The sequence below is a fragment of the Bos indicus x Bos taurus genome, chromosome 8, assembly GCF_003369695.1.
Source record: "Bos indicus x Bos taurus breed Angus x Brahman F1 hybrid chromosome 8, Bos_hybrid_MaternalHap_v2.0, whole genome shotgun sequence".
NCBI lineage: Eukaryota > Metazoa > Chordata > Mammalia > Artiodactyla > Bovidae > Bos > Bos indicus x Bos taurus.
This window is the reverse complement of record NC_040083.1, coordinates 6,928,687-6,949,279: the sequence shown is the minus strand read 5'-3', so window position 1 is coordinate 6,949,279 and position 20,593 is coordinate 6,928,687. Positions and strand designations below refer to the sequence as shown.

The window sequence follows — 20,593 nt, the reverse complement described above, 5'->3', positions numbered from 1 at the left end:
TTTAGGATGGACTGGTTGGATCTCCTTGCAGTCCAAGGGACTCTCAAAAGTCTTCTCCAACACCACAGTTCAAAAGCATCAATTCTTCAGCGCTCAGTTATCTTTATAGTCCAACTCTCACATCCATACATGACTACTAGAAAAACCATAGCTTTGACTAGATGGACTTTTTTTGGCAAAGCAATGTCTCTGCTTTTTAATATGCTGTCTACGTTGGTCATAAGTTTTCTTCCAAGGAGCAAGCGTCTTTTAATTCCATGGCTGTAGTCACCATCTGCTGTGATTTTGAAGCCTGACAAAATAAAGTCTGTCCCTGTTTCCATTGTTTCCCCATCTATTTGCCATAAAGTGATGGGGCCAGATGCCATGATCTTAGTTTTCTGAATGTTGAGTTTTAAGCCACCTTTTTACTTTCCTCTTTCACTTTTGTCAAGAGGCTCTTTAGTTCTTTGCCTTTTGCCATAAAGGTGGTGTCATTTGCATACCTGAGGTTATTGATATTTCTCCCAGCAATCTTGATTCCAGCTTGTGCTTCCTCCAGCCCAGAGTTTCTCATGATGTACTCTGCATATAAGTTAAATAAGCAGGGTGACAATATACAGCCTTGATGTACTCCTTTCCAGATTTGGAACCAGTCTGTTGTTCCATGTCCATTTCTAACTGTTGCTTCTTGACCTGCATACAGATTTCTCAGGAGGCAGGTCAAGTGGTCTTGTATTGCCATCTCTTAAAGAATTTTCCACAGTTTGTTGTAATCTACACAGTCAAAGGCTTTGGCATAGTCAATAAAGCAGAAATAGATGTTTTTCTGGAACTTTCACTTTTTTGAGGATTCAATAGATGTTGGCAATTTGATCTCTAGTTCCTCTGCCTTTTCTCAATCCAGCTTGAACATCTGGAAGTTCATGGTTCAAGAACTGCTGAAGCCTGGCTTGGAGAATTTTGAGCATTACTTTGCTAGTGTGTGAGATGAGTGCAATTGTGCGCTAGTTTGCGCATTCTTTGGCATTGCCTTTCTTTGGAATGAAAACTGACCTTTTCTAGTCCTGTGGTCACTGCTGAGTTTTCCAGATTTTCTAAACTTCCTGTGTCATCACAGCAAACAGTGCTTCCTCTTTAGGAAGGAATGACACTTTAGTGCAAAATGCTCAAAACTCCACATGTTCTCAGATGTCTCAGTTTCTCTTTAGTTCTCCTGTAAAGAGACTAAAACCATAAAGAACTGGGAAGAACTGGCTCATCTCTCCCATTCTGGGTTTTATTTTTCAAACCGAGGCTTGAAGTGTCAATTGCTTGTTCTGACAACTCAGAAACTTCCAAGTAATGATGTGTGATTTTTTTTTTTTTTGCCCCCACTAAGAATTGTAATCCCATGGGGCTGGTTTCTAAAGCTAGAGAATACATGTCCAACTGTCTTTCTCTCATATTCCCCAAACCTTCTCTACTCTGGTGTCTGAGCACTGATTTATTTCCCACAGGTCACTTTTTCTTCTGTGCAAACCAACTCAAGAAAACAGATGCACAAAGTTTTGTGACCCCAGCTGCCAAGATTTGTCTCAAACCCACGTTATGTTTTCTAGCTACAGCTTTCATATTTTCCTCTCAATTTTAAGGTGCATTTTAGCAGGCAACTATATTCATCTTTAAAGTATCTATATTTAGTGATATTTAGTGGTTATTTCTGTTTTCCAAACTTGGATATATTTTACTTTCTTGTCTCATCAAAGAGGAGGGGAGGGAATACAAGGGAAGGGAAAGAGACTTATCTTTTTGATGAATTTTGATATTTGATTTTAATGCTTAAGAAAATAAGTTTCTGTCAGTCTCTCAGAAATGGAAGTCTCTGAACTTTCAAGTGACATATCATTATAAAAATAAGAATACGTAAGATTCTTAAGTGAAAAAGTGTTCATTGATGTGAATGTGTATGAGCCCACATAGAATTTTTGAGAAAGTTAATAGTAAATTTAGTGTTTGGTACAGCATAGAAAAGACAAGCCAAGTGTGGGAGGCAGGCAGATCAGTGCAGAGATTTTTCATAAACAACAGACTTTTAAAATATCCAAAGATGGTTCCTTCAAAAGTATTGCTCATGAGTGATTTGCTAACAACTTAGTAACTTGCTATAAATACAACAGTTGTGTTGAAAGTATGAGGTTTAGACCAAAGAAAAAAGTTTCCTATCCAAAATTCATTCTAAATGCATCTTAGATTTCTTCTTACTGCCTCTCCTTACCCTGAGTTTATTTCTTTTTAAAAATATTTTTATTTTATATTGGATTATTTTCGGCTTCCCTTGTGGCTCAGCTGGTAAAGAATCCACCTGCAATGCAGAAGACCTGGGTTCAATCCAGTTCTTGGGTTGGGAAGATCCCTTAGGGAAGGGAAAGGCTACCCACTCCAGTATTCTGGCCTGGAGAATTCCACGGACTATAGTTCGTGGGGTCGCACAGAGTAGGACACTGTTGAGAGTCTCTCACTTTCACGTTTCATAGTTGCTTTACAATGCTATGTTAGTTTCAGGTGTACAACACAGTGATTCAGTTATGCACATATATATTCTTTCCCTTTAGGTTATTACAGAATATTGAGTAGAGTTCCCTGTGCTGTACAGTAGGTCTTTGTTGGTTATCTGTTTTTTATATTGTAGGATGTATGTTTATCCCAAGCTCCTGATTTATCCCTCCCTCATCCCTTTCCCCTTGGTAACCCAAGTTTTTTTTCTACCTGTGTGAGTGTGTTTTTGTTTTGTAAATAGACTCATTTGTATCATTATTTAATATTCTACATATAAGTGATATCATATAATGTTTGTCTTTGTCTGTCTGACTTACTTCACTTAATATTGTAATCTCCAGGTCCGTCCATGTTGCTGTAAATGGCATTATTTCATTATTTTTAATGGCTGAGTTGTATTACATTGTATATATGTACCACATCTTCTTTATCCATTTCTCTGTTGATGGACATTTAGGTTGCTGCAATTATTAACAGCACTGCAATCAGTATTAGGGTGCATATATCCTTTTAAATATATGCCCAATAGTGGGATTGCTGGACCGTATGGCAGCTCCCTCTACCCTGAGTTTTAATAACTTAAGAAACATAGTTTTGAATATGTATGTAGAGATGATGTTGACTATTTAAAAATTAAAATAAGATCCCAGATTGGTCATGTGGAGTGTTACACTCTGTATGCCTGTATTTATTACCATCAGCTCCCTTAAATGATTACAATTCTTTGAAGACAGTCTACTACAGTCTACAGTGCTGTTTAGATATTACTAGAGCAAGAATAATAGGTGATTGGAAGCCTATCCATATGCACAGCCTCCATCACTTTCAGAAGCGAAGGGATACCCTGTGTAGAAATGCTTTTAAGCCAAATTAACCAAGGTAATTTTGCTGATAATTCCTTTTGAGTCAAAACTGTGAATCTTTAGAAGTAAAAGATTAAAATTAAAATTAATTTAAATTAATATTAAAAGATTAAAGCAATAATTTATTAATCCTAAAAGAATCGAGAACTATTTCATCTTATTCAAACAATAGTACTCTTGATTTCATTATCTAATTATTCAAATAATTTCATTTTATTCAAACAATAATATTCTTGGTTCTATTATTCAGTTATTAAAATAATTTCATCTTATTAAAAAATAATCATCTTGGTTTTATTATTTAATTATTCAAATAATTTGAGATGGGTGAGAAGAGATAGTTCTTGGTAATAGAGTTTAAGACATTCCACCAGGAATTTGGGACAGTGCAGGTATAATGTGTGTGTGTGTTCTGTGGAAGAGGCTCAGTTACTATCTGGTAAGATGGTGTGAGTCATCTTGCTTCTATTCAGATACATACAGAGAGGAAGCAAGTAGAACACAGCATACTGTTGCTACTCTATATTTCTTTATGTTAAAAGTCAAGTGCAGAAATAACCATTACTGGAATCATACATTAACCACAGAAAATCTTATATGTTGATTGTGTAATCCTGTTATCTTCCCCTAGGGGTGCAGAATTCCTGGGGTTCTTAAGTAATGTGATGACACATTATACAAATTACCACATAACATGTCTTTAGCATGTTAGTTCTGACCACTAGCTTGAATGTGGGGTAACAGTTAGAGAAAAAGAATATACAGTGGACATCTCTAACTACTGGGAAATATTCACTGTCTTATTCTGCACATTAATCCAAATATGAAACTTTTATAATAACGCATTACAATGGATAAATGATTGCTTGATAGGAGATGCAAAGTTTTTTTTAATGTTCTTATTCTATTTTAACCCTTAAAAATTTTTTAACTGAAGGATAATTGTTTTACATAATTTTGTGGTTTTTTGTCATACTCAACAAGAATCAGCCATAGGTATACCCATGTCCCCTCTCTCCAAGAACTCCCTCCCATCTCCCTCCCTACCCCACCCTTCAGCCTGTTGCAGAGCCCCGTTTGAGTTCCCTGAGTCATACAGCAAACTCCCATTGGTTATCTGTTTTACACATGGTATTGTAAGTTTCTGGGTTACTCTCTCCATACATCTCCCCTTCTCCCTCCTTTCCTCCCACCTTGTCCATAGGTCTGTTCTCTAGGTCTGTTTCTCCACTGCTGCCCTGAAAATAAATTCATCAGTGCCATCTCTTCAGATTCCATATATATGTCAGTATATGATATTTATATCTCTCTTTCTGACTTACTTCACTCTGTATAATGGGCTCTAGTTTCATCCACCTCATTAGAACAGATTCAAATGCATTTCCTTTTATGGCTAAGTAGTATTCCATTGTATATATGTACCACAGCTTCTTCATCCATTCATCTGTCGATGGACATCTAGGTTGCTTCCATGTTCCAACTATTGTAAATAGTGCTGCAATGAACATCGGGGTACATGTGTCTTTCAGTTTTGATTTCTTCAGGGTATATGCCTAGGAGTGGGATTGCTGGGTCTTATGGTGGTTTTATTCCTAGCTTTTTAAGGAGTCTCTATACCATCTTCCATAGTGGTGGTATCAGTTTACATTCCCATAAGCAATACAAGAATATTCCCTTTTCTCCACACCCTCTCTGGCATTTATTATTTATAGACTTTTTGATGATGACCATTCTGACTGGGATTTCTTAGGAAGGAATAATGCTAAAGCTGAAACTCCAGTACTTTGGCCACCTCATGCGAAGAGTTGACTCATTGGAAAAGACTCTGATGCTGGGAGGGATTGGGGGCAGGAGGAGAAGGGGACGACAGAGGATGAGATGGCTGGATGGCATCACTGACTGATGGACGTGAGTCTGAGTGAACTCCGGGAGTTGGTGATGGACAGGGAGGCCTGGTGTGCTGCAATTCATGGGGTCGCAAAGAGTCAGGCACGACTGAGCAACTGATCTGATCTGATCTGATTCTGACTGGTGTGAAGTGGTATCTAATTGTAGTTTTGATTTGCATTTCTCTGATAATGACTGATGTTGAGTATCTTTTCATATGTCTGTTAGCCATCTGTATGTCTTCTTTGGTGAAATGTCTCTTCAGGTCCCTTTCCCACTTTTTGATTGGGTTGTTTGCTTTTCTGATATTGAGTTGTTTAAGCTGCTTGTATATTTTGGAAATTAATTCTTTATCAGTTGTTTCCCTTGCTATTATTTTCTCCCATTCTGAAAGTTGTCTTTTCACCTTGTTTGTAGTTTCCTTTTCTGTGCAAAAGCTTTTAAGTTTAATTAGGTCCCTCTTGTTTACTTTTGCTTTTATTTCCATTACTCTAGAAGGTGAGTCATAGAAGATCTTGCTTTGATTTAGGTCATGGAGTATTCTGCCTATGTTCTCCTCTAAGAGTTTAATCGTTTCTGGTCTTACATTTAGGTCTTTAATCCATTTTGAGTTTATCTTTATGTATGGCATTAGGTAGTGATCTAATTTCATTCTTTTGCATGTTGCTGTCCAGTTTTCCCAGCACCACTTATTGAAGAGGCTGTCTTTTCCACATTGCATATTCTTGCCTCCTTTGTCAAAAATTAGTTACCCATAGGTACGTGGGTTTATCTCTGGGTTCTCTGTCTTTTCCATTGGTCTCTATTTCTGTTTTTGTACCAGTACCATACTGTCTTGATGACTGTAGCTTAGTAGTATAGTCTGAAGTCAAGAAGGTCGATTCCTCCAGCTCCATTCTTCTTTTTCAAGACTACTTTGGCTATTTGGGGTCTTTTGTGTTTCCATATGAATTGTAAAATTTTGTTCTAGTTCTGTGGCCATTGGTAATTTGATAGGGATCACATTGAATCTGTATATTGCATTTGGTAGTATAGTCATTTTCACAATATTGATTCTTCCTACCCAGGAACATGGACTATCTCTCCATCTGTTTATATCATCTTTGATTTCTTTCATCAGTGTCTTATAGTTTTCTGTATACATGTCTTTTGTTTCCTTAGGTAGATTTATTCCTAGATATTTTATTATTTTTTATTGCAATGCTGAATAGTATTAATTCTGTAATTTCTCTTTCTGATTTTTCATTGTTAGCATATAGGGGTGCAAATGATTTCTGTGTATTGACTTTGTATCCTGTGACTTTGCTGAATTTTCTGATTAGCTCTAGTAATTTTCTGATAGTTTCTTTTGGGTTTTCTATATATAGTATCATGTCATCTGCAAACAGTGAGAGTTTTACTTCTTCTTTTCCAATCTGTATTCCTTTTATTTTTTTTCTCTAATTGCCATAGCTATGACTTCCAAAACTGTGTTGAATAATAGTGGTGAGAGTGGACACTCTTGCCTTGTTACTGATCTTAGAGGGAAAGCTTTTAGTTTTTCATCATTGAGAATAATGTTTTTCATGGACTTTTCATATATGGCCTTTACTATGTTGAGGTAGGTTCCTTCTATGCCCATTTTTTGAAGTATTTTTATCATAAATGGATGCTGGATTTTGTCAAAGGCTTTTTCTGCATCTATTGAGATGATTATATGGTTTTTATCTTTCAATTTGTTGGTGTGGTGTATCACATTGATTAATTTGTGTATATTAAAGAATCCTTGCATCCTGGAATAAACCTGACTTGTTCACGGTGTATGAACTTTTTAATATGTTGTTGGATTCTGTTTGCTATAATTTTGTTGAGGATTTTTGCATCTATATTCATCATGATATTTACCTGTCATTTTCTTTTTGTGTGTTGTTTTTTCCTGGTTTTGGTATCAGAGTGATTGTGGCCTCATAGAATGAGTTTGGAAGTGTTCCTTCCTCTGCAAAATTTTCTGGAAGAGTTTCAGAAAAGTAGGCATTAGCTCTTCTCTAAATGTTTGATAGAATTCCCCCATGAAGCCATCTGGCCCTGGACTTTTGTTTTGGGGAGATTTTTGATCACTGTTTTAATTTCAGTGTTTGTAACTGGGTTGTTCAGAATTTCTGTTTCTTCCTCGTTCAGTCGTGGGAGGCTGATCTTTTATAAGTATCTGTCCATTTCCTCTAGGTTGTCCATTTTATTAGCATATGGTTGATCATGATATTCTGTTATGATCCTTTGTATTTCTGTGTTGTCTGTTGTAACTTCTCCTTTTTCATTTATAATTTTATTGATTCAATTTTTCTCCCTTTTTTTCTTGATGAATCTGGCTAGTGGTTTGTCAATTTTGTTTATCTTCTCAAAGAACCAACTTTTAGTTTTATTAATCTTTGCTATTGTTTCCATCATTTCTTTCAGTTATTTCTGCTCTGATTTTTATGATCTCCTTCCTTATGCTGACTTTGGGTTTTTTTAGTTCTTCTTTTTCCAGCTGCTTTAGATGTAGTGTTAGGCTGTCTATTTGATGCTTTTCTTGCTTCTTGAGGTATGATTGTATCACTATAAACCTTCCTCCTAGAACTGCTTTTGCTGAGTCTCATAGGTTTTGGGTCGCCCTGTTTTTCATTGTCATTTGTTTCTAGGAATTCTGCTTATTTAACTTCTATGCAGAGTACATCATGAGAAACGCTGGGCTGGATGAAGCACAAGCTGGAATCAAGATTGCCAGGAGAAATATCAATAATCTCAGATATGCAGATGACACTACCCTTATGGCAGAAAGTGAAGAGGAACTCAAAAGCCTCTTGATGAAGGTGAAAGAGGAGAGTGAAAAGTTGGCTTAAAACTCAACATTCAGAAAACTAAGATCATGGCATCTGGTCCCATCACTTCATGGGAAATAGATGGGGAAACAGTGGAAACAGTGTCAGACTTTATTTTTGGGGGCTCCAAAATCACTGCAGATGGTGACTGCAGCCATGAAATTAAAAGACGCTTACTCCTTGGAAGGAAAGTTATGACCAATCCAGACAGCATATTCAAAAGCAGAGACTTGACTTTGCCAACAAAGGTCCGTCTAGTCAAAGCTATGGTTTTTCCAGTGGTCATGTATGGATGTGAGAGTTGGACTATAAAGAAAGCTGAGCACCGAAGAATTGATGCTTTTGAACTGTGGTGTTGGAGAAGACTCTTGAGAGTCCCTTGGACTGCAAGGAGATCCAACCAGTCCATTCTGAAGGAGATCAGCCCTGGGATTTCTTTGGAAGGAATGATGCTAAAGCTGAAACTCCAGTACTTTGGCCACCTCATGCGAAGAGTTGACTCATTGGAAAGGACTCTGATGCTGGGAGGGATTGGGGGCAGGAGGAGAAGGGGATAACAGAGGATGAGATGGCTGTATGGCATCACTGACTCGATGGATGTGAGTCTGAGTGAACTCCTGGAGTTGGTGATGGACAGGGAGGCCTGGCATGCTGAGATTCATGGGGTCGCAGAGTCAGACAGGATGGATCGACTGAACTGAACTGAACTGAATGTATTGTTTAATCTCCATGAGTTTGTGTTTTTTGCTTTTTTTTTTTTTTTCCTGTAGTTGGTATCTAGTCTCATAGCATTGTAGTCAGAGGAGATACTTGATACAATTTTAATTTTCTTAAATTTACTGAGGTTTGATTTGTGGCCCAAGATGTGGTCTATCCTGGAGAATGTTCCATGGGCACTTGAGAAGAAGTGTATTCTTCTGCATTTGTATATAAAGTCCTGAAGATATCAATTAGGTCCATTTGGTCTAATGTTTCATGTAAGGTTTATGTTTCCTTATTGATTCTCTGTTTTGATGGTCTGTCCATTGATGAAAGTAGGGTGTTAAAGTCTTCTACTATTATCGTGTTGCTGTCAGTTTCTCCTCTTATGCCTGTTAGTGTTTGCTTTATGTATTGAGGTGCTCCTATGTTGGGTGCATAGATGTTTGCAATTGTTATGTCTTCTTTTTGGATTGATCCCTTGATCATTATATAGTCTTTCTTTGTCTGTTAGGATATTCTTTATTTTAAAGTCTATTTTGTCTGAAAATAAGGATTGCCACTCCAGCTTTCTTTTGGTTACCATTTGCATGGAATATCTTTTCCCATCCTTTTACTTTCAGTCTTTATGTGTCTCTAGGTCTGAAGTGGGTCTCCTGTAGGCAGCATATATTATATATAGGTCTTGTTTTTGTATCCATTCAGTCAAGTCTGTATCTTTTGGTTGGTGCATTGAATCCATTTCCATTTAAAGTAATTATTGATGCCTATGTTCCTATTAACATTTTCTTGATTGTTTTGGGTTTGTTTTTGTAGGTCTTTCTTTTCTCTTGTGTTTACTGGCTATGTAAGTCCCTTTAGTATTTGTTGCAAGGCTGGTTTGGTGGTGTTGAGTTCTCTTAACTTCTGCTTGTCTGTAAAGCTTTTGATTTCTCTGTTAATTTTGAATGAAATCTTTGCTTGATATAGTAATCGTGGCTGTAGGTTTTTCTCTTTCAGTACTTTAAATATATCCTGCCATTACCTTCTGGCCTGTAGCGTTTCTGCTGAAAGATCTGATGTTAATCATATGGGTTTTCCCTTGTATGTTACTTGTTGCTTTTCCCTTGCTGCTTCTGATATTCTTTATTTGTGCTTAATCTCTGTTAGCTTGATTAATATGTCTCTCAATGTGTTTCTCCTTGAGTTTAACCCGTAGGGAACTCTCTGCTCATCTTGGACTTGATTGACTATTACCTTTCCCATGTTGGGGAAATTTTCAACTATAATTTCTTCAAAAATTTTCTCAGTGCCCTTCTTTTATCTTCTTCCTCTGGGACCCCTATAACTTGCATGTTGGTGCATTTAATATTGTCCCAAAGCTCTTTGAGGCTTTCTTCAATTCTTTTCATTCCTTTCCCTTTATTCTTCTTTTCAGCAGTTATTTCCACCATTCTATCCTCCCGCTCACTTATCCATTCCTCTGACTCAGTTATTCTGCTGTGGGTTCCTTCTAGAGTATTTTTAATTTCAGTAATTCTGTTGTTCATCTCTGTTTGCTTATTCTTTATTTCTTCCATGTCCTCGGTGATTGTACTAACTGTGTTAAATGCTTCTTGCATTTTCTCCATTCTATTTTCAAGTCTTTGGAGCATCTTTACTATCATTATTCTGAATTCTCTTTCAGGGAGATAACTTATTTCCTCTTCGTTTATTTGGTCTTGTGAGTTTCTACCTTGCTTTTTCATTTGTGCTATTTTTCTCTGTCTTTTCATCTTTTTTTTGTTTGTTTGTTTCTAACTTGCTCCACTTGGAGTCTCCTTTTCCCAGGCTTTAGGGTTGTATTACTTCTTCCTTTTGATTTTTGCCCTTGGAAGGAAATGTTGGTTGGGTGGTTTGTGTTGATTTCTTGTTGGGGGTGACTTGTGCCTGTGTTCTCATTTCAGAGAGCTTAGCCTGTCCCCCTGGAGACCTGGGGTCTTCTGCTGTCACCTAGAGGTTGCTTTGTAGGAGTTATTCTGTATCTTGATGAGTTTTAGATGTATTTGGGGGGAGGCTTGTGATCTCCCCATCTTGCTCCTCTTCCATCTTCTTCCCAGCCTCTTATTCTATTTTAAGATTAGTGTTAGATGTAATATTTGAAAAAATTATTTTATAAGGAGGTTAATAAAAGGTATTAGGAAAAGATAGACTTTTTTGGAAGCTAGGTACTGTATGAATGCAAGCAATTATCATTAAAATTTAGCATTTATCTGCCAAAAAAAATCAAATTACTTCTATTTTGTTAAAATTGTAGGCATGCAGTATGAATCTTAATTACATTTGTTGCCCTTCATGGCTTTGTTTCTTTAATGTGCTATATAATACTTAATATATCTGAAAATATAGGTAGCCAACTTTTCAAAATGATCAATTAACATTTTTCATGTTGATATTGATATTTAAATCATGTTGATATTTCTCTCTTTCTCATTCCCCTTTCTTCTCTCCTATTGGTAGAATATTTACTGGTAGTTAGTTAATTAAAATTGTTGACTATTCATTACGGGGCAACCCAAAAGATAAACTCTGTGTCTTTTCTTTTAAAAACAAATCTTTACATTACTTACAAGAAAAGAGTTTTTAAAGAGTTCTACAAAATAGTATTATGGGAATTAGCTGTTACCATGGGAGTAAACACAAGTACCAAGCAGAGAAAGATGGATGGAGCTGTGAGCAGTGTGGTTCTTTAAATCATAAATACAATAAAACAAATACAAAAAGAAATCTGGGAAGACACTGTCAGAACAGTGATAGCAAAATTAATGGAATGCTGACTTCTATAAACTCCTTCCTCCATGAAAGCAATGAGAAAACTGTCCCAAAAAAGTGACAATCAGCTTTTTCAGAACTCTGGTAATTAATCATCTGGTAATTAATCAGAGACTTGCAGTAATCCATGAAGTAGTTTAATCAAGGAAAACATTTGAACCTTGGTAAGAACAATGGGATTTCTGGCTTGTAACTTGCTCTATCCCCTTCCTTTTTCCTGAGCTCCTTAGTAGCATTGTAAGCCAGCAGCACACAGTCACAGTAAGAACAGCAGCCTGGCAGCTACCAGAGGGGACAGAATGGAGTTTGAATTTCTTTAAAATCATATTCTTGGAAAATTGCCCTGATTTTACCTGTCTGGAGGTTTTCTGGGAGACCCCGTTTGCTTTTTCCTGAAGATGTTCGTGTATTTCTTAACTTCACAGGTGCCTGAGGCAGTAGAGAATAGTGAGTGCAAACAACAGACTGACTAAGAAGCTTGAAAGAAAAGCAGTGGAATGACAACTATCCCTAGGGGTTTTGAAAAGCCCCACATATTCCTGGGCATCTAGAAGTCCACACATACGTCTGTGGTCATGAGATCCAGGATAGTGGGCTGAACTGCATCTTTCCAAAATTTACATGTTGAAGTTCTAACTCCCAGTGTCTCAGAGTGTGACTTTATTTGTTGATAATTAAGGTGTAATGAGGTCATATTGGTAGACTCCAACTAATGTGACTGGTGTCCTTCTGGGAAGAAATTAGGACACAGACACACAGAGAGGAAGGACTCGGTGAAGATACAGAGAGAAGATGGCCACCTAGAAGCAAGGGAGGGAGGCTCTCAAAGGAAACTAAGCTGCCAACACCTTGATCTTGGATTCCTAGCTCCCAGAACTGGGAGAAAATTAAGTTCTGTTGTTTAAACCATCAGCTGGTGGTACTTTGTTAAGAGAGCCCTGCTGCTGCTGCTGCTAAGTCGCTTCAGTCATGTCTGACTCTGTGCAACCCCAAAGACAGCAGCCCACGAGACTCCCCCGTCCCTAGGATTCTCCAGGCAAGAACACTGGAGTGGGTTGCCATTTCCTTCTCCAATGCAGGAAAGTGAAAAGTGAAAGTGAAGTCGGATACCAAGAAGATGCTCAGCTCCCTCCAGTGTCTTTGGATCTTTTGTGCAAACAGGAAGTAAGGCTACAGCAGATTCATCAACTGCATGACTCAATGTTGAAGAATGGCCCCATGAGCTTAGGGCCCCCAGAAAATACTGGGAAATTTACTGGCCCTAGGAGTTAAAAAAAATCACTGTCTAATTATTAGTTGGTCTCTAAGACAACTAAACAGATATTCCCATCAGTTCAGTTCAGTTCACTTGCTCAGTCGTGTCCGACTCTTTGCGACTCCATGAATCGCAGCACGCCAGGCCTCCCTGTCCATCACCAACTCCCAAGTTCACTCAAACTCACATCCATCGAGTCGGTGATGCCATCCAGCCATCTCATCCTCTCTTGTCCCCTTCTCCTCCTGCCCCCAATCCCTCCCAGCATCAGAGTCTTTTCCAATGAGTCAACTCTTCGCATGAGGTGACCAAAGTACAGGAGTTTCAGTTTTAGCATCATTCCTTCCAAAGAAGGACTGATCTCCTTCAGAATGGACTGGTTGGATCTCCTTGCAGTCCAAGGGACTCTCAAGAGTCTTCTCCAACACCACAGTTCAAATTGAACACCACAGTTCAACACCACAGTTCAATTCTTCGGCGCTCAGCTTTCTTCACAGTCCAAATCTCACATCCATACATGACTACTGGAAAAACCATAGCCTTGACTAGATGACCTTTGTTGGCAAAATAATGTCTCTGCTTTTGAATATGATATCTAGGTTGGTCATAACCTTCCTTCCAAGGAGTAAGTGCCTTTTAATTTCATGGCTGCAATCACCATCTGCAGTGATTTTGGAGCCCCCCAAAATAAACTCTGACACTGTTTCCCCATCTATTTCCCATGAAGTGATGGGACCAGATGCCATGATCTTTGTTTTGTAAATGTTGAGCTTTGAGCCCACTTTTTCACTCTCCTCTTTCACTTTCATCAAGAGGCTTTTTAATTCCTCTTCACTTTCTGCCATAAGGGTGGTGTCATCTGCATATCTGAGGCTATTGATATTTCTCCCGGCAATCTTGATTCCAGCTTGTGTTTCATCCAGCCCAGCGTTTCTCATGATGTACTCTGCATATAAGTTAAATAAACAGGGTGACAATATACAGCCTTGATGTACTCCTTTTCCTGTTTGGAACCAGTCTGTTGTTCCATGTCCAGTTATAACTGTTTTTTCCTGACCTGCATATAGGTTTCTCAAGAGGCAGGTCAGGTGGTCTGGTATTCCCATTTCTTCAGAATTTTCCACAGTTTGTGGTGATCCACACAGTCAAAGGCTTTGGCATAGTCAAGAAAGCAGAAATAGATGTTTTGCTGGAACTCTTTTGCTTTTTCCATGATCCAGCAGATGTTGGCAACTTGATCTCTGGTTCCTCTGCCTTTTCTGAAACCAGCTTGAACATCTGGAAGTTCACAGTTCATGTATTGCTGAAGCCTGGCTTGGAGAATTTTGAGCATTACTTTACTAGTGTGTGAGATGAGTGCAATTGTGCAGTAGTTTGAGCATTCTTTGGCATTTTGGGATTGGAATGAAAACTGACCTTTTCCAGTCTTGTGGCCACTGCTGAGTTTTCCAAAGTTGCTGGCATATTGCGTGCAGCACTTCCACAGTATCATCTTTCAGGATTTGAAATAGCTCTCATAGTCATTTATTATACAGAATGTAGATTTTACCAAATTAGTTCAGAAAAATCAATTAATACCCAAAGACATAAAATCAGCTATTTTAAATACTTTCAAAGAACTAAACGACACCATGCCCAAAGAACTGGAAAGAAAGTGATGACAATAGTATCTCACCAAATACAAAATACCAACAGAGAGATGGAAATTACAGAAAGACACAGATGTAAAAGAACAGACTTTTGGACTCTGGGAGAAGGAGAGTGTGGGATGATTTGAGAGAATAACATTGAAACATATACGTTGCCATATGTAAAACAGATGACCAGTGCAAGTTTGATGCATGAAGCAGGGCACCTGAAGTCAGTGCTCTGGGATAGCCTGGAGGGGTGGGGTGGGGAGGAGGCAGGTGGAAGGGAGGTTCAGGATGTGGGGAGCACGTGTGTACCTATGGTCGATTCATTATGATGTGTGGCAGAAACCATCACACTATTATAATTATCCTCCAATTAAAGCAAATAATAAAGAAAACAAATTGCAGGAAGAACAGAAGAGTAATTCTTCAGTTGAAAAGTAGCGTAAAAAAATTCACCAGAAGGCTTCTATTAGATTCCTATGACTGTTGTAACAAGTCAAATTGGGTAGCGGAAAACAACAGAAATTTATTTTCTCACAGTTCTGGAGTCCAAATGTCTGAAATGAGTTCACTGGGCTCCAGACAAGATGTGAGTAGGACCGCCTTCCCTCAGAGGCACTAGGGGAGAATCTGTTCCTTCCTCTTCCAGTCTCTGTTGATCACTGGAATTCCTTGGCTATGGGCACACCTCTCTAATCTCTGCCTCTGTGGCCACACCACCTTTCCTCTTCTGCTCACAATCAAACGTACCACTGCATCTCTCTTCTAAGGCTCCATGTCACTGCATACAGAGCTGACCCAGATAACCTATGACAACCTTCTCCATAAATGCAAAATGTGAGTGCTTGCCAGTTCAGGGTGTTATTTTTTAAAAGTTTATGGGCAGAGTATCGAGATCCAGGTAAGCTGGTTTATTTGTTGGTAAAAAATGTAGATTTTTATTTTCTTACAACCGAAAGGAAGAATTTTGCAAAGGAAACCCAGGGAGTAGTTTAGAAGCAGCAGCTTGTAGCCAGGAGAGCCCCCAAAATGCCCTTTTCTGCCCACTGCTCTTGGGCTATGGAAAATGAGCAAATGCTGAAGGACAGGCAAAAGTTTCTTAAAGCCAGATGGTAGGGGAAAGTTCTAGAGTTATTGAGAAGAGAGTAGGTTTTTTATTTTTCTTTTCATGATGATTATTGTGACTTTAGAATAAACTTTCCAGAGATCACCATGGCAAGGGGTTCAACTGACCAGTAATGATCAGAGATAAAGGATTACAAAGTAATATGGAGGCAACAGAATAGGGAGAGAAGAAGTTTCTGTTTAGAGAGAATGGAGAAGGAAATGGCAGCCCACTCCAGCGTTCTTGCCTGGAGAATCCCAGGGATGGCGGAGCCTGGTGGGCTGCCGTCTATGTGGTCACACAGAGTCGGACATGACTGAAGCGACTTAGCAGCAGTAGCAGCAGAGAGAAAGCAAGAGAGACAGAATGAGAGTTATTGGGAAGATAAGTGACTTAGACTGTCCAGAACTAGATACATCCTCTAGAACAGGACAAGAGTTAAGAGGTGCTATTAGCTGTGATACTATACTTTCATAAACATTATTCTCACACTATCATTGATATTAGATTTTACAGTTGTGCTTATTAATTACTGAATATAAACAATGAGGGAGACCCAGGTTCGATCCCTGGGGCAGGAAGATCCCCTGGAGAAGGAAATGGCAACCCACTCCAGTACTCCCCACTCCAGTACTCTTGCCTGGAAACTCCCATGGATGGAGGAGCCTGGTAGGCTGCAGTCCATGGGGTCGCTAAGGGTTGGACACGACTGAGCGACTTCACTTTTACTTTTCACTTTCATGCATTGGAGAAGGAAATGGCAACCCACTCCAGTGTTCTTGCCTGGAGAATCCCAAGGACAGGGGAGCCTGGTGGGCTGCTGTCTCTGGGGTCACACAGAGTCGGACAGGACTGGAGTGACTTAGCAGCAGCAGCAGCCAGTACTCTTGCCTGGAGAATCCCATGGACGGAGGATCCTGGTAGACTACAGTTCATGGGGTCGCAAAGAGTCCGACACAACAGAGTGACTTCATTTTCACTTTCACTTTTCATATGAGTGTAGTAGGTAATTTAATGGTTATGGCTTTAAGCCCATTTTCACTACTTGTTGGAAATTCTGACAGGAGGAATTTAATAACTTGATACTTCTGGGAGTGACCACAAAGGTTCAGAGTTTGATAATGCTCTGAGTGACAGAGCTGGGAGGATGCGATGACTGACAATATCTAGGAAGTAACATCAGGTCAAACATATATGTGTGTGTGTGTATATATATATATCTCAAACACATGTGTCCTCAGAAAGTCTGCTTCACTTTCTTGAGCAAAGCTCTGAGATAAAAAGATGCATTTGGCACTAGCAAGCAGGCTGAGACCTTCTAGGGACTAGCCTAGGTAAATGAGGAGCTGGATGGGGATGCAGTCACTTGTGGGCTTCTAAGGAACATGTTTGAATGAAAAAAATGCAATAACCCTCCACCTTTCCCGGACACAGCTTCTCATTGGATAATAGCCAAGTACACAGACCACATTTATGGTAATTTCTCAATCTCCATGCACACATTTTAGATCTGAACAAACTGTGCTGTAGAAGAGAGACACAAAGTGAAAGCAGAATAAATTTAACTGAATATGTTACTAATATAGGAAGCACTCATTCTGGTTGATGAAAAGAACATTATTGTTTAATATTCAGGGCAGAAGTTTTGTTGCTGTTAAGAAAAATTCTTAAACCTAAAAGGTGGTGTGTTTTTCCTCTATAAAAGCTATAGGAGCTGTATTTCACAGCTGAACATTCACATTTTCTTATGCTTGAATCACACAGGGTAATTTAGCTGAACATTGCAACCAGAAATAAAGTTTGGGTAAATACAAATTTTGAAAGCCTAATAATTTGGAGTAGCTTTGTTTCCAGACTTAACACAAATATTGTCACTGCTAAATACATGTGAAAACTTGTGAATTCTGACTGTAAGTCTATAAATACCTGTCATGATAATATTCACTCTACAGTATATGGACCTTTTTTGGGGTTTGATTTCAAAGGTACTTTTTGCTTAGCATTTTAATTTTACATTTTAAGGTAACAACTGTTAGGAAGACTTTTTGGTAAAAATCTATTTTTTTTTCTCGTTTGCAGTTTGGTTGCAACAAAGGAGACAGACAGTGCAAGGTCTCGAAGTGCCCCAATGCCGCCTTCGGACTTTCTAGACAAGTTAATGGGGAGGACGTCGGGGTACGATGCGAGAATCAGACCCAATTTTAAAGGTAATTGTTCTGCTTACTACAATATGTATGATTAAGCAGGATAAATTTCCAAACTGAATCCCCCCAAACTCTAATACTTATTTCCAATAATCCTCCAAGCACCATGTTGGTCAAAGAAGAAATATATTGTCGTGTTAATAGCTATCATAATTTGTCTTCTTTGGATCGTACGACATTACATTGGTTTTAAGTGTACAGCGTCATGATTTGATTTTTTTATATATTATGAAGTGATGGTCACAGTGACGTTAGTTAAAAAACCCTTAGAGAGTTTGTGGGGGAATGAACACATGTATTGAATATATGTATGGCTAAGTCCCTTCGCTGTTCACGTGAAACTGCCACAACATTGTTAATCAACTATACCCCCATACAAAATAATTTTTTTTAAAGGAGAAAGGTGACAAAGAACACTCTTAGAAAATGCCTAGATAGATGATTAAGCAATAGGAAATGTTTTTAAAATATAAAATTCTTGGGAAAAACTTGTGTGTTTGACCTCTCAGTAATTTATACATTTTGTAAGAGGAAAACAAAAAAAAATCTTGGTAGAGACATTCTCAGACAATTTGCAAAAATTAAATAAGAATATTCAATCTAATTAACAATCAATAAAAACTCTAGGGAGAACATAGGCAAAACACTCTCTGACATAAACAAAATTGTGATACTTATTTGTATGATTTTATGTAATTTCTCTAAAATATAGTACATTTTAAAAAATTTGGTTTACTTGAGATTAAATATTTTAAATGTTATTAAAATGCATTACACAAAAGTAGAAATAAATAATTCTCTTAAATTACTTTAAATTGGTCCTGAGCACAGATAGAATGGTCTCTTCCATTGAAAATTATCTTAGTAAATAATTAAATATAAATGTTAGCTATTTATAAAAATAAATATTTAAAGACATTAAAACACTTAGACATCTAACTTACTAAGATTATTCTTTTTCTTCTTTCCATGGGTTAATCAACTATTCTCTCTCCCTCCAGGATAGTCATAATTCATCTTAAACCTTTCTGAGAATCAGGTTTCTCCAAGAAAGACTCTGTGCCTTTACCATAATTAAAGTATGAAATCTGTTATGTCTTAGACTTATTAAACATAATGATTTTGAACTATTATAAAGAATGCATTTAATAACTATAATTGGGTTTAGAAATAATCTGGGAGTCTGCTAAAAAAGAATTGGCAAATAAAGCTCCATATCTCACTGAATTAGTTATCATTCAAAAGAAATCAGAGTTTTGTACAAATCATTATTTCAAAAATTTGGTCTTAAGCAGAAGAAATGATGTGTATATAAGCAGTTATTTCCATTTTGAAAAACAAAAATAATAGGTAGATGCTAGTACTTCTTTCCTGGAATTTGAAATGTTTCCTTTAGAACTTCCTATTTAGGGAAAAGCAGGAATGGAAGAGGCACAGTTTATCAGGCAGAAGCCACACAAACTACAGAAAGGTGGTGCTCCGGGTTGCTAGGCAGGTGCTACTTTATATGTTTATCTGTTTGTTATTTTATGACAGCAGTAAATATCATGTACCTGAACTTGGTAAAAGCTAAATTGTCCAAAAATATTAGTGATTAGTGATGAATAGCTTCAACAGTCCTAAGGCACAATTCTACTTCTTAAGGCAAACACTCCAAAAGGAAAATTGGTAATTTGCAGTGTGCATCTGTTTAATCTCTGATGGCCTCTTACAAAGAAGGTGTTATGACCTTTCTTTGTACTAACTAGGCTGCTAATTGGATGCCTCTATTCTTGCATTCCACCTCTTCTGTTTTACTTTTTTTTGGCCAGTGATTTTTCTTCCTGCAGGAGCAATATTTATTCATCTTGTTCACTCTCTTTCAGTTGTTAGTTTTCTTGCATGTAATAGAAATGCTCTGTAGTTTAGGAGGGACCAAGTCCATTTGCCTGAGTGCTCCGTGTGTGTGGAAGGAGGTGGTTTTGTGCTATTTCCCTCTCGGAGAAAGGACATGTTGACAGACATGGTTCTGCCCTGGGCACGGCTTTGTTTCAGGTGAGGGCTGAATTGCCAGGCTTTGGTCTGGGGTTCTCCAAATGCCAGAATAGAGATGACTTTAGTTTTGAGGTACTGTCAGGAACTCTTTTTTTCCTAATAATTTTTTTTTTTTTTTGGTAAAGAGAAGTTGAATAAGTTCTGGGAATCTAATGCATAACCTTGAGGTTATAGTTAACAATACTGTATTATATACTTACAAAATTTTTTTTCCTGAAGTACATTTTAATTTATTAAAAATTTTTTTGAAGTATAGTTGCTTTACAATGGTGTGTTAGTTTCTACTGTATAGCAAAGTAAATCAGCTGTCCGTATAAGAATATCCCCTCTTCCTTGGATTTCCTTCCCTTGTAGTATACCACAGAGCACTGAGTAGAGTTCCCTGTACTATACATTAGGTTCTCATTAATTATCTATTTTATGCATAGTATCAGTGGTGTATATATGTCAGTCCCAATCTCCCAGTTTATCTCACCTCCACAATCCCCCATGGTGTCCGTATGTTTTCTGTTTTGCAAATAAGTTCATCTATGATGTTAAGTGAAGTGAAAGTCGCTTAGTCGTGTCTGATTCTTTGAGACCCCATGAACTATACAGTCCATGGAATTCTCCAGGCCAGCATACTGAAGTGGGTAGCCTTTCCCTTCTCCAGGGGATTGTTCCAACCCAGAAATTGAACCCAGATCTCCCACATTGCAGGCAGATTCTTTACCAACTGAGCCACAAGGGAAGCCCAAGTTCATCTATATCTATACTAAGAGTAGATCT

General features: G+C 38.0%; 1 protein-coding gene across 1 annotated transcript in view; it reads left to right on the top strand.

Moving 5' to 3' along the window:
* Positions 1-20,593, top strand: part of GLRA3 (glycine receptor alpha 3) — a 197,186-nt gene that overhangs the window by 25,384 nt on the left and 151,209 nt on the right. Inside the window, exon 2 of the mRNA XM_027548971.1 lies at positions 17,667-17,794. Within this exon, the coding sequence (XP_027404772.1) occupies positions 17,667-17,794 (128 nt within the window). The remainder of the gene's footprint in view (positions 1-17,666; positions 17,795-20,593) is intronic.